The sequence below is a fragment of the Pezoporus flaviventris genome, unplaced genomic scaffold (genome assembly GCF_033815535.1).
Source record: "Pezoporus flaviventris isolate CSIRO_AGI_PZ_B2104156 unplaced genomic scaffold, CSIRO_AGI_Pfla_v1 ptg000066l, whole genome shotgun sequence".
In the NCBI taxonomy this organism is placed as follows: Eukaryota; Metazoa; Chordata; class Aves; order Psittaciformes; family Psittacidae; genus Pezoporus; species Pezoporus flaviventris.
In genome coordinates this window covers 23226645-23251779 of record NW_026892614.1, presented here as the reverse complement: position 1 = coordinate 23251779, position 25135 = coordinate 23226645, and the positions used below count along the sequence as shown (strand labels likewise).

The 25135-nt window shown below is 37.8% G+C and overlaps 1 protein-coding gene and 1 long non-coding RNA gene across 18 annotated transcripts in view; one reads left to right on the top strand and one right to left on the bottom strand.

Annotated features, from left to right (window-relative positions):
- Window positions 1–25135, bottom strand: part of LOC133278595 (uncharacterized) — a 398225-nt gene that overhangs the window by 62858 nt on the left and 310232 nt on the right. The window lies entirely within an intron of this gene.
- The window catches only part of SYNE1 (spectrin repeat containing nuclear envelope protein 1), a 291988-nt gene that overhangs the window by 244270 nt on the left and 22583 nt on the right, over window positions 1–25135 (top strand). For all 17 annotated transcript variants that reach the window (XM_061471557.1, XM_061471555.1, XM_061471566.1 and 14 more), the window contains 10 exons: window positions 1037–1131; window positions 2151–2385; window positions 3105–3299; window positions 6309–6434; window positions 7185–7340; window positions 8750–8908; window positions 9956–10122; window positions 17165–17327; window positions 21040–21227; window positions 22948–23098. In XM_061471557.1, the coding sequence (XP_061327541.1) occupies window positions 1037–1131; window positions 2151–2385; window positions 3105–3299; window positions 6309–6434; window positions 7185–7340; window positions 8750–8908; window positions 9956–10122; window positions 17165–17327; window positions 21040–21227; window positions 22948–23098 (1635 nt within the window). The remainder of the gene's footprint in view (window positions 1–1036; window positions 1132–2150; window positions 2386–3104; window positions 3300–6308; window positions 6435–7184; window positions 7341–8749; window positions 8909–9955; window positions 10123–17164; window positions 17328–21039; window positions 21228–22947; window positions 23099–25135) is intronic.

The window sequence follows — 25135 nt, the reverse complement described above, 5'->3', positions numbered from 1 at the left end:
GCAGTTGCAGATGCAGGGATAGGTACATCACAAGCTGGTGGAAAGACAAGTAAGAAGAGTGTAATCTCAATTTGTGCAATAGTGGCTCTTAGTTCAGGCAAGGGTAAACTTCTGTCAACTGCAAACACCATCCCTTACAAAAGAAAAAAAAATCCCAAGCTTTATACCAGTATTCTTTCTTGTTTATTCTCTCTGAAAACCTTTTGAGCACGGAGGCGATCTGTTCCTGAGCTGATGCCTGGTTGTATGGTCATGGACATAAGGTTCCTGAACAACCTTATCTAGAGACAGGGTCCATTACTAAAAGTAAATATGTTTTTAAAAGTAAATTTAAGCAGTATTTAAGTCATGCCTGTCTAAGTAGTACTTAGGTATTTTTTATCTTAAGTAATATTTAGGTAATAAGGGAGTATTAGAAGTATTGTGAAAATTTATTGTGACTGATGGGGAAAATTCGAAAATAAATTGGAAAAATTGGAAGAAGCAGAAAAGTGATTTTTAGCTTCTACACATGGCTCACCATTTCTATGTCATTTCAAGTTCTGTTGGCAGTGTAAAATTGTATTCAAAGTTTGTGTAACACTATCGCACAAAATCTGTGCATAAATTCAATTTAACAAGGCAAATGACTGTAAAGTTCTTAAACATGTCAAAAAATAAGAAGTGCCCTTTCTGTCCATGCAGTTAATGCCCTATCTGAATTTTGTTGTAGTGCAAATCACACAATTTTATTTAGAGAATAAAACATATCTTCTGTTGATATAATTTAGCTTTTTAATAGTTTTAATTTAAATCTCAAGGAACTAATAATAATTATTAGAACTGGCAAGTAACTCCACAAGTTATATTTTTAAATGTTTCTATTGAAGTTTGTGACAAAACTCCCATTGAATTAATCTGAAATAAGAGTAAATACCTGGAAATTTTTTTTTTTTTTTTTTTTCATTGCATGGTTTGATTGAATTCAATTATAAAATCTTGGGTTTGAATTACAATGTGAAATCTTGTTTTAACATCCTTGTCTCCTGCACCACAGCTATTCCAGGCAGAGATGTTCAGCCGCCAGCAGATTTTGCATTCAATTATCTCTGATGGGCAGCACCTTTTAGAACAAGGACAGGTGGATGACAGGTAAACATTCCTGTTCTGTTACTTCCACTGGTTATGTGAAGTAACACTTAGACTAGTGGGAGACCTCCAAACAGAGAAGGTAGCAGATATCAGTGTTCAGATCATGCTCTACTGAAATAGAATTTACTATAGCTGTGGTTAAGCTATTAATTAGCGAGTTCTTAAATAAGACAGTGTTCTGTAGAATGCTGTGGGTTATGTGAATGTGGCATTTGGGAATACAACAGCTTTGAGGCTGCTTCTCTGACAAAGATTTGGCTTGGATTATCAAGCACATTACACATGTCTATTTTGATGTACTTTCAAAATGTTACTTTCACCAAAGGAGCCTGCAGTAACAGATTTAGTGAGTTACACATGATCTGGGGGGGGATTTCCCTCTATCAACAGGATTACCTACTGCCGTTTCAGAAGACCTGCAGCCTGAATGTGATGGAATAGGAATGCATTGCTGAGATGTTATTTTAGACAGTTACGATCAAATGGATGAAACTCAGTGAAACACTAGTGGCTTCACACTTGTGTTTATGCATTGAATTTGCTAAGGGTATCATGGTCCTAATATAAGATGAGCTGTTCATTGGGATGTGAGAATTTTGTTAATGCTGTGTGTATCTTATGCCTTGAACTGAGGCATAAGATCTTACGCTTTGAACTGAGTAGTAAATCTGGGGCTGAATTGTGCAGTCTTCATTATTTATTATGAATTTGGCTAATCCAAACTGACAAAATCTGTAGGTTTTCTTTATATATTTCTGGGGAGAAGGTAGAAGAGTTTTGGATATTAAAGGTTTGATTTTTTTTTTTTTTTTTAAGGTCTCAATAGTTGAAACCTTTTGGTTCTCCCAGTACATGCAGTGTGAAGTTCTCATCCTCAGTCAGCTCTCATGAGACTTCAGTACTTTTCTCCTGGTGTTTCATAACAGCCAGAAAACATCTTCCTTTTCCCTTCAGTTTATTTCATTAAAAAATAGACCAAAGTATGAAGATTACTATGTATCTTTATCTGTTTATATTAGGGATGAATTTAATCTGAAGCTGACTCTTTTAAGTAATCAATGGCAAGGAGTAATTCGCCGGGTACAGCAGAGGAGGGGGATCATTGACAGCCAGATTCACCAGTGGCAACGCTATAGGGAAATGGCAGAGAAGCTGCGCAAGTGGCTGGTGGAAATATCCTGTCAGCCTGTGAGTGGACTGCGCAATGTTCCTATCCCATTGCAGCAAGCCAGAGCGCTACTGGATGAAGTGCAGGTATGTCCTGTGTGTTTGAAGAAAGAGGAAAAAAAATCCCCACCTTCTTTACAGCCTTCATAATTTAAAAAATTCTTTTAAATGTATTTGATTAAAACTGTCTGCTTTGCAGAAAGTGATGTTGGATGTTAGTTCTTCTTTGGAACTGTAAGTTGGAGTTCACAAAGAACATGAAGACCTTACTGGACCCTCTCGCTTGAGGCTTATTTGTTTCTGGTTTTGCTTTTTAGCTAATGTCACACTGAAACTGTCTTGAAAAAAAAAAAGTGATGCCCTGTTTGAGGAATGTGTTCTACCTAATCAAAAAGGGTACCTTGAGCATCATATATACATGTGAGATTAACAATATCTGTTTAGCACCTTGGTGTCTTCAAGCTTTTTGGCTGGATGGTACATATGATAATAATGCTTATAAGAATAATAGCCTTTAGAGGAACTGTTTCTCTTTAAGAGCAATTGAGATACTGATATTGCTGGGCAGAAATAAGTCTTTCATGTCTTTATCTTTTTAGAAATTTTCTAAAGGTCTGCTGCAGGTTAGGGTAAAGCATTTGGGCAGCAGCTCCTGATTAAGGCAAGGTATGCAATCTTTTAAAGTATGGGCTTGAGAAGGAATTATACTGAATTCCTAATTATAATTAAAATGAAATAAAAATACTTTCTCTAAAAGTTTTAAGTTTAAAATAATTAAAGTGGCAGAAAACTGTTAATATTTTCAGCTTAAAGAGAAAGTTCTCCTAAGGCAGCAAGGGAGTTACATCCTCACTGTGGAAGCTGGGAAGCAGCTGCTGCTCTCTGCTGACAGCGAAGCTGAGGCAGCCCTGCAGACAGAGCTTACTGAAATTCAGGAGCGCTGGAAGATAGCTAGCACCCAACTGGAGCAACAAAAGAAACAACTTGCCTTACTACTGAAAGTAAGTGTGTAATTTCTTCTGTACTTCAGCAAGTTCATGTTTTCTCACTCTAAGTCCTGATGAAGAAAAGCATTCTCAAGGAATAAGCACACATCCAGGAACTGCACATACACTACACAAATTCACAATTTCTTTTCACCACCTCTGAAACCAGGAGTGGTTTCATAACCAGGAGTGGTACTTCATAGCAGGCTTGTATATTGGTTGAAACCTTTTAAATTAATATTTCCAGAACTCCACCAATAAGAGATAATTCTACCAGTCCTATTTTCAACACAGAGCAAAAATATGTTTTATTTTGCACAGTGATGATTAATTTTTATAGATACTTGAAATTGGGTTTGCATGGCCAGGTTTTGGTAGTGGCAGTCTACAGGGGTGTCTTCTTTGAGAACCTTCCAGAAGCTTCCCCATGTCCAATAGAGCCAGTGCCAGACAGCTCCAAGACAGAGCTACTACAGACCAAGGCTGAGCCCATCAGCAATGGTGGTAGCACCTCTGAGATAATACATTTTTTAAAAAGAGGCAGGGGGAGAAATCTGTGCTACATCAACTGCAGCTAGAGAAAGAAATGAGAATATGTGAGAGCAAGAGCCCAAACGAAGCCATGACCCCATGGGAAGCCCACACTGGAGCACGCTTCTGGTAGGACCTGTGGCCCTGTGGAAGGGGGAGCCCACACTGGAGCAGGTTTGCTGGCAGGACTTGTGACCCTGTGGCGGAGCCATACTGGAGCACTCTGTGCCTGAAGGATGCACCCGTGGAAGGGACTCACACTGGAGCAGTCTGTGGCTGAAGGATGCGCCCATGGAAGGGACTCACACTGGAGCAGTCTGTGGCTGAAGGGCTGCACTCTTGGAAGGGACTCGCACAGAAAGAGTTCATATAGAACTGCAGCCTGTGGGAAGGACTCGCATTGGAGAGATTGGTGGAGGACTGTCTCCTGAGAGGGACCCCATGCTGGAGCAAGGGAAGAGTGTGAGGAGTCCTTCCCCTGAGGAGGAAGGATCATCAGAAACAGCATGTGATGAACTGACCAGAACCCCCATCCCCTGACATCCTGTGCCACTGTGGGCAGGGGAGATAGAGAAAATCAGGAGTAGAGTTAAGCCCAGGAAGAAGAGAGGGGCAGGGGAAAGGTATTTTAAGATTTGGTTTTATTTCTCATTATCCTACTCTGATTTGCTTGGTAATAAATTAAACTAATTTCCCCAAGTTAAGTCCATTTTGCCCATTACAATAATTAGTCAGTGATCTTTCCCTTATCTTGACCCATGAGACTTTTGTGATATTTTCTCTCCCCTCTTTAGCTGAGGGAGGGGGGAGTGATAGAGTGGCTTTGATAGGCACCTGGCATCCAGCTGGGGTCGACCCACCACAATACTGTGTTGAAAATTAGACCTGCCTTATTCCTTCTACATGTCAGTGTTAAGATCTATCTAGCAATGTAGTAGTCTGTGTTTCCTTCCAGTGGTTTGAGTATTTACTAGTTTAGACAGAATTCTGGGATCTTGGAGAAGGGAGACCTGAACTTTGTTTTGATGTAAGCAATGTCCAGAATGTGTGCAATCTTCACTATAAGTACTAAGGATGATAGGGTGGAATTTAAATTTGGTCTGTTTGGTTTTCTGTGTTACTCGTTCTAGAGAGGATAATGAAAATTGGACTTGCGTGTGTTAATAGGATAAGACAAGTGCTTTTAGAGTAGTTTCAATGGTCTGATAGAATTACAGAGCTACGGACACTTTAGGTTTGTTTGTAAATAGCAAGAATCAAGCAGTGTAAGAAAATAAAATATTATTTTGGAAAAGTTCAGGTAAGTAAATTTTTCTTCCTCTTTCAAGCTTTGTTCATCATACCTTGGCTTCTAATGGTGGAATTATGTCAGGATGTTTTAGCCATGAAAGCTGTTACCTAGAGAGACTGAAGTTTCTGTAGTGTTATGTCTAAATGAAAATATGAAACTTAATGATTGAAGATGAGAAAGTAGGTAAATTACCACACAAATTGCATAAATCATCTCACAGATAGCAAGTCTTCATTACATTATGCTATCTTGGTTGTAAACACATGGCGGTTTGTTGGTCTTCTGGCCAAACTGGAAGCACAAGTGTATATTCTAGAAAGGTATGTGTTGCATTAAGAATATCACAGACTATTGTCATGTAAGGTCATACTACTTATTAAGGAGAGAAGAAAGAAGACACTAAAGAGAGGTTTTTTGCAAGACTTGTGATTTGTAATTCTCTATCCTGAAGATGATCATGAAATACTGGCATAGATATGGAAAGGAGGGGAGGAGAAAAAGGCAGTGGTAGAAGGAAAATTTCTTGAAACAGAAGACTAAGAGAAACAAGTTCTATATTTTCTGGTATCACACAGCTGACATTCTTTTTGGGTTGATGGGTTTTTGAGAGACCTTTCTGTCTGTGAGTACCTTTTAATAGGCTTTAACATCCAGGTGAGGCATGCAAAACTTGGCAAATGATTCGTATGGTTTGATTGCATTGGACACATTAAAAATTTTGGAAAGTGTACAAACACTAAAGCTGGGTGCAGCTGCTGGAATCATTATTTTGAGGAGATATTGCGCACTTCAGTCTGACCTCAATTTGCAGTATTCCAAGCCATTTTTCTTTTCTGAATGCACCTGAATGGAGCTTTTGTCAAATAACAGCGACATGTTAAATACAGGCATTCAAGAAAGGAAGTGGAAAATAGTTTTGGCAGGGGGAGGCTTTTCTGAAAGAATGGAGTTGGATCTAGATAACACTGTAATAACGAGGTATTGGCTTGCGCATTTCTTCTAGCAGAAGCCTACACACAAAAGAAATTGATGATTGTACACATGACTCAAGCTCTGAGACTATGAGTATTATTTAGAGGGGGATTTCAGGGCATGTTGTTGTTATGAAAAAGTTTTCACCATTGAGTGGTTGGTTAGGCAAATCAACTGATATAAGTGTAATCCAGATCTGAATGGAAATCTAATAAACGTTCTGCCTTCAGGACTGGGAAAAATCTGAAAAGGGCATAGCAGACTCCCTGGAGAAGCTAAGATCATTCAAAAAAAAGCTTTCTCAGCCTTTACCAGAACACCATGATGAGTTGCATGCAGAGCAGATTCGTTGCAAGGTAAAGTGCATGTTCTCTGTTGACTGTTGTCTTATCTTTGCCTGCCTTTGTGCAGTAACCTCTTCTATTGTTAATAGGCTTCACATTAGTGATGTGCAAATCAGTCAGCCATCCCTGTAACAGAAACTATCCCTGTAATATTTGGTCATCATAATACCTGAGTGATCTCACTGTAATGTGAATCCCTCAGGTTAAATATAGATCTGCTCAAAGTGAAAGACCAGGGTCAGAAAAGTAGTGTAGAAGCACTAACTACTGATGTGTTTTCACTACAGAAATTCTAACCAAAAATGTAAACTCATGGTATCTAAACTGATGGTTTATTACTTTTTATTTGAGGAGAGATTACTGGGGAGGTCTTAGATACCACTTCTATCCTATATTCTTTTCAGTTTAGAAATGAATTACAACTTGAAAATATTTTCAGTACAGGGAAGTCTAAGCCAATACTTGGAATTCTCAAATACCTTTGAACTTTAGAGAGATTTGAGTAGTATATTAGTTTGTGATGACTTGTTACAAGACTGACATATTACCTGTTGGGGATTTACTTCTCTAATAAATGAAAATACTGTTATGTGTGGGGTTGGTGTTTTTCTTTTAAATGGGGCTGAAACAGTCTGCTTGAAATTGTGGGTCTGCTTCTGAGCTTTAATTCAGCAGCATAGCGACACTTGTCTTCGTGCTTCTCTACATTCAGATTTTTATTTGTTAGCAAACTGGTCCTTTTTCCTTCTGAACTTCTTTAAGGAGTTGGAAAATGCTGTAGAAGGATGGACAGATGACCTTGCACACCTCTCTTCGCTGAAGGAGTCCCTGTCTGTATATATCAGTGCAGATGATGTCTCAGTCCTCAGTGAGCGCATAGAGCTTCTGCACAGACAGTGGGAGGAGCTGTGCCACCAGGCAAGTACTAATACTGAGTATTGATATGAGTATGCACATTACAAAAGTGTTGGGAGAAAAATTGAATGCAAGTGACAGCTTCTAAAAAAAGATGCATGAAAGCACATGTAGATTCAAAACAACTTGTGCTGAATCAGGGAAAATGAGCATTGAAATGCTTCCTTCAGTTATTGCTAGCATTTCTAGATCTCTTGAACTTTGTCATGGCCCTGAGGTCATATTTATACAGCTTTGAAAAAACAACGAAGTGATACTGTGTGTTGTTACACTGTGACATGGCTTGGCTAGGAAAAACACAGAAGTAATACAGTTTACTGTGCTTTGGTGAAGGAGCTGTGGTCAGAAAGGATGTCCCCTTCCAGCTCTGTTGTACCTTCAGTTCTGCTGATAGCTTCTGCTTCTTCAGACGTTGTTTGCATTTCTGTTGGTCTGAGGATGACTTGTCTGCAAAACGAAGAGTATTGTTTGAATTTTCAGGTGAAACATACTATTAGTGTGCTTCTTTCCTCCATTTTGCACTTAGAAATTCAGGTAGTGGAGTCTCCCTCACACAGCTTTTCAGATTATCCTCATGTTATTTCTGTGGTTAAGTAGCGATTACAGTCCAGATATACCACGGCTAACTTTGAAATAGTTATCTCATGTAAGGTACCTGTGAAAGCTTCAAAAACACCCCTAAAGCAGGAAAAATGCTTCACAATCAACAGCACAGAACTCGTTATGAGGGATTTGCATTCGAATGAGCCAGTGTAGATACATCTAAAACTATGGTGCAGTCACTGCATGTATGTTTATGGTAAAGGAGGGAGCCAAGTAAAAAGGTTTTGTCTTAGTTTTGTGCATACTGAGTATTTCAGGATTTAACCTAGTACAGTACTTTGTTCAACCATTGCTTATACCCAGAAAGCTGCCAGGAAGTTTAGAACCGCAAAAGGGAAATGTGAGATGACATGTATGCCCCTTTTAAACCTAACATGGTAGTTAAAGAGCACATCACTTTTGTTGATGAAAGAGCGGATGCAGACTTCATCTTAGCTGAAATGCTGATATAAGGTCAGAAATGATGCAGATTACAATAGTGAGGAAGTAAGTAGTTGTACAAGTGTCTGAAACTGGAGAGATTGCTTTGTTGCTCACACTCTGCTGCTATTTTGATTTCAGTGTCCATCTTTGTCTGTTACTATTCATAGTCTGAGATGGTACCACTGCTATAGCAATTTCAGAGAATCGTAGAATGGCTAAGGTTGGAAAGGGTCTTAAGATCATCTCCAGTTTTCTTTAATGGCAAGAATGTGCCTGGAACACTTCTGCAGGGCCAGATGAGTTCACATTGAGGCACAAAGTGTTTCAAGCATCTCTTAAATGCATTTACTATTTTGTTTCTACTTACTCTCTGCAAATGTCTTAAGGTATCCTTACGTCGACAACAAGTTACTGAGAGGCTGAATGAGTGGGCTGTCTTCAGTGAGAAGAACAAGGAACTCTGTGAATGGCTGACACAAATGGAAAGTAAGGTTTCTCAAAATAGTGACATCCTCATAGAAGAAATGATTGAAAAACTTAAAAAGGTATAGTGCAGTGCATATACACTTACATGCTGTTCTTTACCTGCTTACTTGGTTTGTGTTGAAAATAGGATACTGAATTAGTGGAAATGGATATTTTGCATTGTGCTGTTTATAAGTTCTAGTAAGACTGTGTGTGTGTTGTCTTGCTATGCAGCCTTTCCTATCTTTTTTGAGGTAGGACCTCCCAGGAGATAGAAAATTAAGTGAATGCAGTCAGAGGCATCTAAATGGTTTACTGAATGTCCGATCAGAATTGCCTGCAATGAGTTGAACTATAGCAAATATATATATGTTTTGGTTTGGGTTGTTTTTTGTTTTTTTCTCATTTTTCTGATCAGTCATAGAACCATAGAATACCAAGTTGGAAGGGACCTCAAGGATCTTCTAGTCAAACCTTTCTAAGCAAAGCATGACGTAAACTGCATGTCCCAGCACCCTGTCCAGCCAAATCTTAAAATTTTCCAGTTTTGGGGAATCCACCACTTTCCTGGGGAGATTATGCCAATGGCTGATTTTCCTTATTGTGAAAAATCTTCCTCTTGTGTCCCATTGGAATTGCCCCAGGAGTAACTTGTGCTCATTACCCCTTGTCTTTCCCATGTGACTCCTTGTAAAAAGGGAGTCTCCATCTTCTTTGTAGCCACCCTTTAAATACCTGAAGATGGTGATGAGGTTCCCCTGAGCCTTATTTTCTCTAAATTCAATAAACCCAGTTCTCTCAGCCTTTCTTCACATGGCCTAATATTGATCCCTGGGGGACCCCACTAGTGACAGATTGCCTGCTGGAACAGGAGCTATTCACCACCACCCTCTGGGTACAGCCGGTCAGCTATTTCCCCACCCACTGCACAGACTACTTGTCAAGACCATAATGTGTCAGTAACATGATAAAGATGTTCACAGTTACACATCTAATATTGAAGACGTTGTCTCTGTACTCTATTAGTCACCAGAAAAGCAGCATTTGTTTGTATGGTTCCTTTAGTAGTGTAGAGCAGAGTGTATTCAGAATAAATACCCGATTTCTGATTTCTCTTTACTGTCCAGGATTATCAAGAGGAAATTACTGTAACGCAGAAGAGCAAAATCCAGCTCCAGGAAATGGGAGAGCGACTTGCTAAAGCCAGCCATGAGAGTAAGGCATCAGAGATTGAGTACAAACTTAGCAAGATCAATGACAGGTGGCAACATCTGCTAGATCTTATTGCAGCCAGGTAAACTTTGTTTCTAAGTACTATATGGGACAGATTAATATGCTAGACATCATGATTCTAGAGTCTTTTTATTGTCTGCCTTTTCATCATTAACTGTGAAATTAATTTCTTCTTAACAATCAGAGCATTTCTGTGAAATTAAACTTCCTGTTTTACTGTACCGTACCCGACATAATTCCTCAGTTTCAAAACATTATCTGCAGAAATGACAGGATCAAGTGCAGTTAGTTAGCCTTGCTCCAGTGACATCTTACTTCAGATTAGTGCTTAAAACTGGTTGTAAATGTAGCTTTTCTAAAAAATTCTTGGTGGAGGAATCAAAGCAGTTTATTTGTAGCTTTGGATTTGGAGAAAAGCAGTTCCTAAACTAAATCTTAGGTTTTCTGCCTGATTACTTTCTCACTGATGGAGAAGAGTAACATCAGGTAGATACATGCACATTGGGATTAGCTTCTTTTTACTCAAGGTCAAAAATACAACAGCAGTTTTCATAACTTAAAGAAATACATGATTGTTGTTTGATATGTGAAAAAATTGGTTTATTTGTTTCAGTGCTTTCTGATGAGCTGCGCTACAGCCTCTCTCCCATTACTGACAATAATTTTGTCACAATTTTGCACTTCATAAAATGTACAAATACTTTATATTTCTGTGATGTAAAGACATATGAATTAGTAGTAATTTAGTCCTGTTAGCAGCTAAAGGGCTTGTTTACTTTCGTCATCTATTTTCATCCATTCTTTTTTTCATATGGTTTTATTGCATTCCTGCTCTGAAATCCATAAGCATGGGAGCAGTAACTTTCACGTAAGCAGAAGCATTCTGGTGGCTCCACCTCCTGTTATAGCGGTTCATTTTAAAGTAATGAACACTGTTTCTTACAGAACAATTAAGGCAGGAAGTGGTGCATTACAGTGGAGGAGCCTGCTGGTTTCAGAGGATGTGATACATCACCAGTTGTTGAACATAAAGTATACTTGCCATATTTTTGTGTTTGTCTTTTGAAACACCTGCTCGGGCAAATGTTCGCTAAATAGGTTCAGAAAATTTGCAGTAAGAAACGATTGCATTCAGAAACTGCAAAACACATCTTTAAAAGATCTGTATTGTTTATTCAGCATTAGAGGTTAGTGTTCCCTCTAGGGACAGGTAAGGATTATGGATTTTGTACAATTCTTGAGGTTGGGAGATATAAACTGCAATACTAGACACCTAAATTTTCTCTTTTCTGTTAGCATGAAGTAGGGTGTCAAGTCCTAGTTCTAAAGTAATCTATGCAAAATATTTATTTGCTTTTACTTCCAGATTATTTCCACTTAGCTTTCTCAACTAGCATGTGCAGCACGGTTGTATACAGTTAAATATATAATCCTTTCCATTCCAGTGCTTACTGAAGTGAAAAAAAAACACCCAAAACCTGCAAAGTTTGAACATTGCTTTGCTGAACTTGTGAAGTAAATGGTGGAAAGGTTTTATGCTAAGTTATGGAAATTTTACTAGTTCAGCTGTAGCTTAGGCTGAAAGCCCAAGTTTTTGATTAATGTATGTACAAAGTACAGATATGATGTCTAATTCCCACTGGACAAAATGGTTTGCATCCCCCAAGACAATTTTTAGAGACTCTTTATGATATATTGTTATATATGCATTCCTGTTAAAATATTTTAGAGTTTGGAATGTATCATATAACATGATTTTGGCTGCACTTAGCAGTAAAGTCTGCAGTAAATGCAGTTTAATTGTTCAGGTGTTGAGAATAAAATGCATCTTTTCATATTCTGGATCTCTGAAAGCATTAATAAATTATTAGAGTCCGTGTGCTTTTCTGCAAAGCTACAGTCATTCCTTGCTGAGAACATTTTTCTTAGTGGTTTGTTTCCTACAGCTATGAATGAATAGGAAGTTCTCTATTGAAATGCTTTAGTAATATAGTATAGAATCATAGAATCGTTAGGGTTGGAAAGGACCTTAAGATCATCTAGTTCCAACGGTAATATTCATCCAGTCTGAATATTTACATGTTGATTTTATGCTCTGGAGTGAAACTTCTTCATCCATTTGTATTAATTTTTTTTCTCACATTCTGTTTCCGTACCCACATTTTTAAATTGCCTCTCTGTTCTGAGATCTGTAACTGCAGAGTAGACAGAGAAAGGTAGCTGCATCAGAGACTTTTGTTTCTGACCTTCTGGAACGTTTTCATCCTTTCAGATGTTTTTTTCTGATATGTCACTCCAGTGCAAAAAATGCTGCAGATGTTTACAGCCAGGAAGCAGTGCTACTGTTGCAACTGCTCAGGCTTTGCAAAGAAGGCTTTATTGTATGTGTTTTCATCCCTTCCCCTAGCACTTACAATCCACATTCCTGAGAATCAGTTCTGGCACATGTTGATGAATGCAAGTTTTATTTAGAAACATGACCACTTGTCACCATTCAGTCTCATGTTATCAAGCAACGGCTGCTAGCATTTGTTTGGCGTGCAAAATTTTCTGTACAGTACTCACCAGCAAAGAGAAGTGTGTCCCTTTCCTTCCCCTCACCTAAAGTAGAGTGTTTACAGGCTTTTGGAGTTGAAGTTCTTTTTAATGCTGGAAAATTTCATGGTGGTGGCAGAGGACTTGCATGCTTTGAAGATGGCAGAGGACAACAGCGTGGATTCAGATCTTCCAGACTGTAATTGTGATATTACAAGGCAGGCAGCTATTTTTGTTTGCTTTTGATTGATACTGTTCTTTCTTGAAATCTTGTCTTGTTGGGAAACTAATTGAAATATTGATATGTAGAAATCACTACCTTAGCTAGAAGTTCCTGGTTTCTGCTCAGTTTAAAAACAGGTGACAGTGGTAACAGCATACTTTGTTTTGCAGCTGGTACTTTTGGATCCCAGAATAACTCTTTGTTACTGATGCAGACTTAGAATTAGTAAAATCTCTTAGCTGTCTGAAAGAAACTGTTAGACTGGTTTTACTGCTGTTTTTAAATATAAGAGCATGTACACACAAGAGAAAGCAGATTTTGGATTTGCTCACTGTTTCTGTCATCAAAGGGGCATGGCTACAACAAAAAGCAGAGGATAGGAGCTGTAAAGAAAGTATTTCAGACTTACCAAAGCTGGTCTCTCCTTTAAACTTTAATTATTGTTTTGTAACTGTGTGTAATACTTGAACTCAGTCTCCATCTCAGGTTTTGGATTCAGCATCTTTTTCTCTCTCTTCACACTATCTTTGCTAGAAGTTTTGCTGTTGTTTTTCAGAGTTCTAGCAATTTAGCCTTTGAAAGGGAAACTGATTTGAAAAGCAAATACAACTGGTATGACTAGTGGCCTGCTACGTAGTACTACTGTACTTTGGACAATAAATTTTTTTAGTCATAAAAATATTATTTTTAAACTGATTTTAAAAAAAAACCAACTTCTTTTAGTAGTGTAATATTTTTTCACTGTTTCATAGAGTGTTTCTGGAAACTTTATTTCCAGTTCCAAGTAGATATTTAAAAAAAATAAATAAAAATTCTGCTTTCTCCTGGCTTTGTGCAGACTTAGCTAACATGCTCTTACTGGCTTTTTTCATGTTGCTTTTAAAGTTTAATATTAGTAACCAGCTGTCTAAATGACTAATGCAGTAGCTATGAGTTCTGTATGATGCACTGTTACGTATTTACAGGATTGTTCCTGTTTAGGTTAAGTGGAATCTAAGGCTGTCTAATTTAGAACTAGTTGATTTAAGCTATTTGTGCTTAATTTCAGCTTGAAGTTGTTCTCCCACTGCCTTTCCTAATTGTAAAATAGACATTAAAGTTATTACTTGCTTGGGGAAACAAAACTACAGTAATTGGAACACAGAAACATAAGCATCATAAGTTCATTCAGATTTTCAGATGAGTTTTTGTCAGTTAACCATAAAGCCAAACAATGCAGTATTTTCTTCTGAGAGTCTTAAGTATTAGCAAAATGTGTCAAGACTGTGTGTGTGTTACATAAGAAACAACTTTTAAAATAACCATGTCATGGCTCCCCTTTTATTTCAGTGCACAATCTTTATTATCAAGGAGAAGAGTTCTCAGTTCTCTTGCAGCAGCATGTATAGTATTGCCACAGAAGTGTGACTATTAAATTATTATAATTATTGGATTAATTAGGTGTTTAAACATAATCTTGTAACTAAAATCTCAAAAGGTCAAAAGTACAGTTGGCTAGTGATATCATGTATTTGAATGGGCCAAATTATAAACCATTCAAGTCTCAAAGCAGAGCTTTTAGTTTCATTAGCTTTCAGGCCCTGCCATCGCATGATAATACAGGATTTTGAGCTGTTATATTTTTGAAAGACTTACATTTGTTGCAAACACATTATGGGATTATTTGTACTCAGGTAAGGTATTCAAAGAGATGAAGAGCATAGGCATCTGCCAGCTAAAATTGAGAAGGAAAACTGAAGAGATTTGTTCACAGATACATTTTCAGTGCAGCTAGAGGCACAATGCTGTATTGCATTTCAGGCAAAACCCAGCCCAGCATACTCCAAAAAGCACTTGTTTATTTGCTTCTATTTGTACCATGTTATATTAGACTCAGTACAAAAAACAGAACAGTATTAACAGCAAATGTAGCAGAGGGCAGGAAGGGAGTCATCCTTTTTTTTTTGAATTTTTTTTTGGTTTTGTTTCTTTTTTTGTGTTTTTTTTTTATTTTTTGTGGGGTTTTTTTCTTCTTTAAAAAACCTTTTGGAATTTAGGTGCAGGGAATTGTGGCAGTTTGGCAGGAGGGCAGGCTTATCAGTAGGTTTTGGGTTTTATTGTAATGTTCTTTTAGTGTGTCATGGTTTTTGTCTGTTTCCTCTCTTGATTAGCTTAGGTCATGTGACTGAAAATATGGCTGGGGTTGCTTTTGTTTTTTTCGCTATGGCAGGGATGTATTCCTCTGCAGTCTTCCTGAGGCAAAGAGGGCACTTTGTAAATGACCAGCCCTCTATCAGGCGTTGCAGGCAAAATACATAATAAAATCCAACACAGAGGTTAGTGTACAATGCAACTGCAGACAAGAAAAACCTGGTCCATAGCTTGGCCTTGCAGATGATAGACTGACACTGTTTCAGCGCAGGGTTGCAGTGATTCATTGTTCCCTTTTCCACTCTAGTATGCCTGCAAAGGATCAGCAGCATTCAGCTTTGAAAAATTAAGCAGAAAATTAACAGGATTTCACTCCTTTTAATTAATGTCAGAGACTGAAAAGTTATATGTGTGTTCAAGAAGAGTGATAACCAATGTTTTTGCTCCCCCAGTGCACAAGTTTTAATTGGTCCAAACCAACAAAGCATTGTATGCACAACCATAAGTGATGAGGAGGTGGTGTCCCCAGACATCAGTTGTTCTCCTAGTATCTCTCCAAGGCTAAACACGTAGCTGTGTTTTGTGATAACTTGTTGATGGGGACTGGGATAGTCTTTTAGCATTGTGTTGACTTCAGTCCCTTCATAGCCAGATTTTCAGCTTGCCCAGATTTTTAACAATTACCAAGATTTTTTTTTCAGATCACAGCCATTCAGTTGTTGGTTATGAGACTGGCAAGGAAGATGCATTGGAACTGTTCTTAAGCATGTTTGATTGTACCATCTGTGATCTAAAGAGAGGGCTAGAAAAAGACAAAAACTTTGAAAAAAAAAAAAACAACTTTTAAGTTTTTTAAGTTGGTGCTAAGATCTCTGCATTTCTCCTTGGTCAGAAAATGACACCCTTGTTAGACTCTTAATGGTCAACTACAACTATGAATATAAATATGGAAGCACTTGATAATTTTGCTGGTTATTATTACAGAAAAAATGTGAATTGCTCTGTTTGAATTATAGGATAGTTAAGTGGCATTTTGTTTGTTTGGCGAACCTAGCAGTCTTGTATTTTTCAACCTGATTTAGTCAATCTGTTGAAACACTTATGTGGAAGAGCAGTAGAAGCATAAAACAGAATCTTACTCAAAATTGTTTGTGATACTGCATAAGTAGAAAAGAAAAACACTTGGAAGCAATATAAGATTCCACTAATATTATATATTGTGGATATATATAAAATATATATAATCGTATATTATATAATGTGGAGATGGGAAGGACGGAATTACTGACAGATGTTTTTGCAGCTGAAACAGGCTGAAGGAAAAAATGTTGAGATAGTATGAAGGTTTAGTCAATTTTTCCTCACTCTGTAAGCTTAATGTTCACTTGAATAGAAAAAACCCACTATTTAATTTTTCCTGGCCATTCCTGTTGCAGGGTCAGGTTCTCAAGAAAAATACTACTTAGAAGTCACCATGCAATTACATTCCAATTTAATCTGTTTAAATCTGAAGAAGTCCGTTAAGACCAAGAACAACTTAAAGCAGCCCTTGAGATTCAGGATTTCTCACGAAGTCAGCTGGATTTCTCCTCAAAAACTTATTTATTCAAAGACTGAGTCTTCTCACTTGAACAGGTTTTCCTCAGATGTGGTAGATGCCCCATTCAAGGTCAGGTTGTACAGGTCTCTGAGCAGCCTGATCTACTTGAAGATGTCCCTGCTCACTGCACAGTTTGACTAGATGACCTTCAAAGGTTCCTTCCAAGCCAAAGTATTCTATGATACCTAGTACAATGCTTAGAAATCACTGGGGTGAAAAAGGTCTTTTCACTCAGTGCACTCTACCATCCGTACTAGTTAAATGGATAAGTTATTTGTAGTCTAAGATGAACTTTTGTCATCTGTTGGTTAAATAAACAACTTTTAAATTAAAATTAAAAAGTTCTCCTTTCTTAACAAGCATTTAACTCAACTGATGAAGGTACAGAAGCTTTGAAAATATTTTCTGGTATTCGTAAGCTCTTAATTTTATTTAACCAGAACCTATGCATGCAGGACTATTCGTACATATAATGTACTTCTGTTACATATTAAAGGAAGACTTCAAAACAGAATTTGCTATCTAAGTTAGGTTTCTCTGAAAACTTCTTGAAACACGTGATGTGGGTTTTCTCCTTCAGGGTGTACTTATGCTGCTGTTTCTTTTACTTTTCAGGATAAAGAAGTTGAAGGAGACCCTGGTTGCAGTACAGCAGCTGGATAAAAATATGAATAGCCTAAGGACATGGCTTGCCCACATTGAATCAGAGCTATCTAAACCTATCGTCTATGAAACTTGTGACTCTGAGGAGATACAAAGGAAGCTAAATGAACAGCAGGTAAAATACAACACACTTATCAGGTGCACAATGACATAGGGAGAACCAAAGTAGAGAGTCCTTGGGCTGCCTGTACCCAGCTCAATGCTGATAGGGCATGAGGCAAAGAAGTATTAAATATCAAGGCAAGTGGTACTTACTGTGTCACTTATAGAGCCTTCTGCTGGCTTTGACATCGAATCCACCGGGAGCTGATTGACCTTTCTGAGAAAGGTAAGGCACCCAGAGATATAACCTGAACGATTTATTGCAATTGTTCTTCCTTTGGGGTTTGCGGTTTTTGTTTGTTTTGAATTGTCTGTTCCCAGAGGCAAAACTGACACCTATTAGGCCTTGCAAATTTTGCACATGCTTGAAAATGACTACTTTTTAGCAACCTTTCTAACTCAGTTTTATTTTGCAGCTTGTTTGAGAATCACTTTGCACGCAAAGATGCATGAGCTATACATGTGAAGTTAAAATTGGTTGGTTTATAGCACACAAAGACCTTTATGCAATGCTAGAACAAAATAGTCAACACTGGGCAGAAGATGTTAGAGCAGCCAGGGTTTGGCATTAAAACTAGTGTTACTCCTAAGAAGGTTTACTGTACTTTCTCTTTCCTGTCCCACTTCTCTCCTCAGTGCAGTTTTACCTAGAAGCACATTGCTGGGGAGGACTCTTGTTCTGTTGTGTTCCTGTTGGCTATTGGCAAAGATACCATCCTGGTGCATCAGTGCAGATCAGTTAGATGCTCTCCTGAGTTCTTTCTGCAAAGGAGAAAGAAATGCGTGGGAAGAGGAGTGCCAGAATATTGTGGGGATAATTCATTTATGAAGTGTGCAAACTTTAGTTCTTTTTAAGCTAAGTGTGAGACTGAAACCTCTCAGAGTTCTCACCAGCACCCAAACTGATTTTGTACATGGCTGTGTAGAATTGCTTGTTAATATTATATATATAATTCACATGGGGATAATAATTTATAACACAAAAACCTCACTAATTGTGGTAGTTTTGAGACAGTAAAGTGCTGGGCAGGGCTAAATATTACTATCAACAAGGTAGATACATACTTGAGATTTTTTTAGTAGCATCCCCCAGTTTGTTAAACCTACTTCTTATGGGACTTATTCTAGGCACAGAGACTGGTGTATCTCTGCCTTCTGCTGTTGCCTTTTGGTGATCCACACACAGTGATGGTGTGTAGTAATATTCTGTGGAAGTGGGAGGGGTTTAATTTGAACTCCAAAGAGGAGAAATAGAGGTGAATCTTACCCTGGGAGGATTCCATGTTTGGAAACCTGATGATAATTTGATTTGGTAACACTGCAAGCCATGATTATCATAATAATTAAGAAACTCCATCCACCTTCAATAGATGGCAACCAGTAGCTTTTATAAGTTGGAAGCTCTGTCACTATCCACCACATGTCAGAAGGCCAGTACATTGGCCGCCTTCTCAATTATTTCATCCCTCTTTTGTCTTGCTTTAGTGATCTTATGTTTTCTTCCATGTTTGATCTTCCATTGATGTCCTGCTCAGTACTGCTACCAGTTGTTCCTATACAAGATTACATTAAAACATTATGCTGTGAAAGAGGAAGGCCAAGTTCCATTCTGTATCTCCATTACCTACTTCTCAGCCTCTGCTTTAACCAAGAATCAGCTTTGCAGATTGCTGGTCTCTGTAGTGAAGTGAAAGATACAGTTAAAGCTGGATATCCTGGGGAAAGTAGGGTAACTTCACTGCAGTATTTCCCTAGGGTCACAAACTGCATTTCAAGGTTTACTTGTTTGTTTACTTCTCAGTCTGTTTACCCTTGAAATGTAGAGAAAAGGGTATCCTTTTGAGTTGATAAAGGAAAAAAAAAAATCTCTATGTGGGTGACAGCAGTGCGTAAAAGTGATGTTCCTTTGTGAACTAACTTGAAGGCTAAATGTTCTCTAGCAAAGAAAATTTTAAAATCTGGGAAAGAAATATAAGGCTATGATGGGAAAAAAAAACCCAACCCTGTAGATATTGCTTGTAGAAAGGCTCTGTAGGTGAATAAAGAAGTTTAATTTTTAGGAATCCTCATGATCACCAACCAGCAGTTCTGACTACTGCTGTACCCCAAAGCAGCAGAGAGGAGATTATGTTACCTGAACTTGCTTAACCTCAAGTCTCATAGCTGTCTGGAGTATATGTTTCACAGAGTATTGCATCTGTTTATAGTGTACACCCTTACATAACATTTCAGGGTGGGTTGAAAGAAGAATAAGCACTTGGACATCATGATGAAGGAATATTTTTCAAGGCAAGTGAAAGTGAAAGGGCCAGGTCTGAGAAAGAAAACACTGTGATTTTTCACTTGATGGTTTCGTGTAGATGTTTACAAACTAGCCTTCTGTTTCATGGATAAGAAGGGGGAAATAAATTACTTCACTGAGTGCGACCTCAGTTATTACAAACAACCAAATCAGATGGTTGATTCAAGTTGATCTTCTTCAACTTCAGACTTGTTGAGGTTTTTAGATTCTATGTTTATATACCATTTCCTGCTGGAAGATATTGTCAGAGCATCATATTAATCATTGTAAGAAAAGTTCTCTAGTTAGACCTTAAATGTATGTAGACACAGTATGTTGAGACAATTTTTCCCTTTGCATGTTATAGTTGACTTCACTAGCAAAACTATAAAAAGCAGTTTATCTCTGTTCATCCTCAAGCTGCCAAGTTCTTGTTCTCCAAAATAAACTTCCACATCTCTAATTGCCCTAATAGTTCTTTTCTTCACCTGAATCTGAAGTGAACATAGTATTCCAGATGCAGTATATCACTTTCTGGTGTAGTTGCATTAGTGCTTCTTTGTTACTATTGAAATTATGTTGTCTTGGCTTTGTTATTGTTCATCCTTATTTTTCTAATATTCTGATGATTCATTGCAAATGTAGGCAGAAGTCAAGCAGGGTTTCTTTTCCTTGCACTCAACCAACAGCAATAGCTGATTATTTCTGTGGCTTAACTTGAACTGTAGTTCAAAACTGAAGCTGAGACAGTGCTTCAAGAGGAAACATTATCGTCAGTGTAGAACAAGCAATTGAAACCAAGAAACTGACAGAAAGACTAATACTGATCACGTGAGTGCTAGGACAGTGTAAGTGCATTTTCTGAAGCTGTCCTCAATTTTCCCTTTCCAATGAAAATGCCATAGAATTGGAATGTTTAAGGAAGAAATATCTCCTACTAGAGATGTACTGTTCAACATGTGCTGCTGCCAATCTACATGTCAAACATGCCACTTTGTGGCTAGTTCACAAAGGGTACCTCGACTAAACCCTTGCAATAGATAAGAATATATTTACTTGTCACACCTCTCTTACTAACTTCTGCTTTACATTCTCTGAGATAATGGGAAAGGGCTGGGAATAGTTCCACCATTTATTGGTGATGTTGATTAAATGTGTGTGAAAGATGCTCAGCTGAGCATGCAGAGCTCTGGCTGTTTGTCCCAGATAATGGTTTGGTGTTCATAGTCACTGGGAGAGCTGTGCATGCTGCCAGGTTCTCCTGGCCTCATTGATAGCATTGCAACACCTCTTGCATAGGTGCAGTGTCTTAATAGGTACTCATTGGATGTTTTTCTCCTGTTTGCAAGCTTATTAATATTTTTTTTCAAAAAGTAGAAGAGAAATGCATTTGCATTTTTTCATGGTTTGCAGTTTCTTTTAAGAATTAATTCTTCACCTGCAGGAACTTCAAAAGGACATAGAGAAACACAGCACTGGAGTGGCATCTGTTCTCAATCTAAGTGAAGTGCTCCTTCATGACTGTGATGCTTGTGCCACAGAAGCAGAGTGTGACTCTATCCAGCAGGCTACACGCAACCTGGACAGAAGGTGGAGGAACATTTGTGCAATGTCAATGGAAAGACGACTTAAGTAAGTCTAAAATTAATACAAATTAAGATTTCCTTCCACAGACACAAATACAGGATGGGATGCATGTTATAGGGTTGCAGTATGGAATAAAAGGGCGTAAGGGGTCATGAAAAGTTCATACACTGAATAAAAACCGATAGCTGTGTGATTTTGACAGCCATAATGATGTAGGCAAAATTTGGCCAACGCTTTCTACTCTGACCTGACCAGCAGTAATACGTATAACTGTTTGAACTGTACCTACGAAGATCTTTCCTGTATCTTTTTAAGTCACGAGTCTGGTTTCTGCAGTGTTTACACAGTCATATCAAGAGCTCTAGGTAAAGTTTATGATTTTTCAAAATGCCGAATTGAACTTTGTATGATATTTGATCTTGTGGGATATTCTTAACATATATAGTAAAATCTTTCTTATGAAAAAAAAAAAAGTCAAGTTGTGCCACTCTATATCCACAGATTGTGGTCTTTAAGTATTTTTTTACTATTGCCATGGTAATTCTTGTACAATGTATATATATATATATAAAAATTCAGATTATATGTTTTGACAGTGTCTTGAAAATATACAGGCTCTTCATACTTTTGTGTCTAGCAAATTAATTCAGAACTATTTTAAGTTAATGTGGAACTTTACATTGAACTCTGTTTTACTTTTTTGCAATATACACATTTAAGCTATTAATAGATTTTTACCAGTAAGTTAATGAGCTATCAGTATTTAGGATCTTTATGTCAAACTTCAGGTTAAACAACCTATCATCAACAAAGCATAAATTTTGCATGCATCAGGTCCTTTTCTGACCTGCATATCTAGGATTTCATAGAATCATAGTTAGCATTGGAAAGGACCTTAAGATCATATAGTTCCAACCCCCCTTCCATGGGCAGGGATACCACACACTAAACCATGTCACCCAAGACTCCATCCAACCTGGCCTTGAACACTGCCAGGGATGGAGAAAGGGGCATTTGTAAAACATGAATTCTGTATGTCAGGAGAGACAAAGTTCTGCTGTAACACAGCCTGTTCTGGAAAAGATCCTGTTCTTTTGAATAAAGTGGTGTTGAAATTCTGAGGATTTTAGAGACTCAGTATTAAGCTAATTTGATTTCAGAATCAAGAGTCAGCCACTATTTTTACATATTCAATTAAATTAAAATTGGGCTTTTAAAATGTTGGAATAACTTTTAACTTCTTATTTTTGACTAAAAACATGTTTACATTATATACTGAGAGATAACCAGTTGTTGGCAAATGCAGAAAAAAAACATTTGTGCTCTTTGCAATGCAGAATGACTGAGAACTTTAAAATATAGGCTGCAACTCTTTAGCACTCTGTAAGAAAAACTTCTGCAGTTGAAAGTAGTGTAGAATTTCTAATCTCTAAAACCAGCTTAGATACCTACACTGGGACTGTGTTTCAGAAGTTATTTAGCATGTGCTCAGATTTTTAGAGCTCCTATTACATACTTAAAACTTTCTTTTTATACTGATTCCAAAATTAGATGCATTTTAAAAAAGCACCATCATCTTAATCTAGCTTGGCTTGGAATGCGCCAGTTTTCCATGTGGTCTGTTTACCAGCCTGGCTGTCTTGAGTTAGATTAAGAGCCAGCTATTGTCTGTTACAGTGCTAGTTTGCTGTTGTAGATGTTAAAGTTTTATAGGTTATCTGCCCTTCAGTCTGAGTGTTCCCTAATTTTCCATTATCTATTGCAGAATTGAAGAAACATGGCGGCTATGGCAAAAGTTTTTGGATGACTACTCTAGATTTGAAGCCTGGCTAAAAACCTCTGAGATGACAGCTGCTTTCCCGAGCTCCTCTGGTGTGGTTTACACGGTTGCTAAGGAAGAACTCAAGAAATTTGAGGTGATTTATAAAAGTTGAAATTTAATATCTACTGATCACATTGCAGTAGCCAGCTGGTGTTCTTCCTTCCCGTGCACAAGTCACTCAGCAGAGATGCTGTATTAATATGGTGCAGTTGATGATTTTGTAGCTGCCTTCAGTGTCAGGTTTCTACAATGAAAAAACAGTGGAAAGTGGCAACTGAAAATGCTGATAATCCACTCTCACTTGCTGTTTGTTCACCAAAGTTAGTTTTCTCACCTTTTTTATTTCTGCAACTTCTAAATATGTCCAGCCAGAAGGTGCTTCAGAGCCTTCATAAATCTCCCTTCACCGAGTACCTCTTAAAATGCATGCTGCATCTTTTAGCTTTTGCTTTGATTTTAAAACTCCTCTGCTTTCTGCAGTTCTCTGAAACCAGCCCTCAGAACTCTTTTTGTGCAGTGTACAATATCCCTATTTTAGATCCTTATTCCCGAAATTCATGTTCATGCAAGTATTGTTGTATGTCCACATAGTGTCCTCCATGACTTAAAAGTTAAGTGCATTCTTCAAAACTGACAAGCTGTCACTTCAGTCAATGGTTCAGAGTTTGTTACATAACTCCATTGTGTCTACTGCAATGCGATGGCTTGTCTCACAATTACAGTGTGTAGTAACAGTGTATATCTTATGTGTGTAAAGCAGACACACATCACATATGGCTAGTCACAGGTTAAAATAATTTGCTCAGTTTCATATTTACAAGGAATACATCAAGGTGAGAGAGGAAAATATTTTTAATTGTTCAGGCAATTCTGTAAAAAAGGTTCTGTGAAGTATTTGCTGTGAAGGAGAAATGCAAATTTTAAACAATATCTAAGATCAGATAATACTTTTCAGTTTAGTAATTAGTTCAAAACCATAAACTGTGAAGCACTGATTCAGGTGTTTGACACTCACATTTCTGAAGGTACTGGCCAGGTTTTGTTGCTAAACACTGCCAGACTTCATTATGGTGAGGTAAGTCACCATAGTATAAAAATGTTTGCTTCCTGGACAGAAGTACTCTACTTCAGACCTCCTTCCCATTGTCCATTTATTCAGTGATCAGGATCTAAGTCTGTTCAGTGAATCTCTGTGTGAGAAACAGTACCAAAAATGTCTCTGCTGTCTGATTTTTACTGATGCAACTTTGCCCCGTCTGTTTCATTGAACTTCAGCCTTTATGGTGATATTCCCTCTTCTACAGACCTGTGGAATTTTTACTGTCTGCAGAGTGTCAGCAGGATCTAGCTGTAAGAGAACAGTTTAGCAGCCTCTCCAGAAGCCTGCTTTCCATGAAGTTTGGTTCCTTCTCTTTTTAATTTTTTTATTTTCTTTTTAATCTGAGCACCTAGTTTCTACGCCTACCAAAAAGCAGGAATTCCAGCAGCAAAAGTTGTGTTCAAATTCAGTGGAATTCAGCAACTTCACTGTGAAGTCAGTATAAAGTCAGCCACATATACATAACTGAAGCAGGTTTCTGCTTCATCTAGACATTTTTCTCTAATTTTGTTTTCCCCTGCATGTAAGAGCATTTCAGTTCCTGAGCATATTGGTCAGATATGGCTCTCACTGGCCTCACTGTACAAAATCAGACTCTTTCCGGTAGTTTATGGAGAAATGAAAACAGGTTACAGGAAGGAACACAACAGATGAATTCTTGTGTAGCTGAGCTGAAGAACTGGAAGACAAATACACAGCTGTTCTTTTACTGGATGAGGCTTGGTAACAGGTGAAACAACAACTGCACACTTTAAGATTTCATGATGCTAGTAAATATAGTCGTATTTGTGCCTCTGGTATGAGAATTGCCTCCTTGTGCAATTTTAAATGAATTCTGTTCTGTTGTGCATTTCACTCCAGTTGCATGTCCATTTTCTCCTTGTTGGTTGTCCCCTACTCAATTTAATGGGCACTTAATGAAGGGAATAGTTATATTGAGAGCATTCTACAGTTAGATGTTTTAAATTTTTTTCAGACCAGCTTCTTTATTGTCTCTGGTAGTAGAGCAGAAATGTGCTTATTTCATTTTTA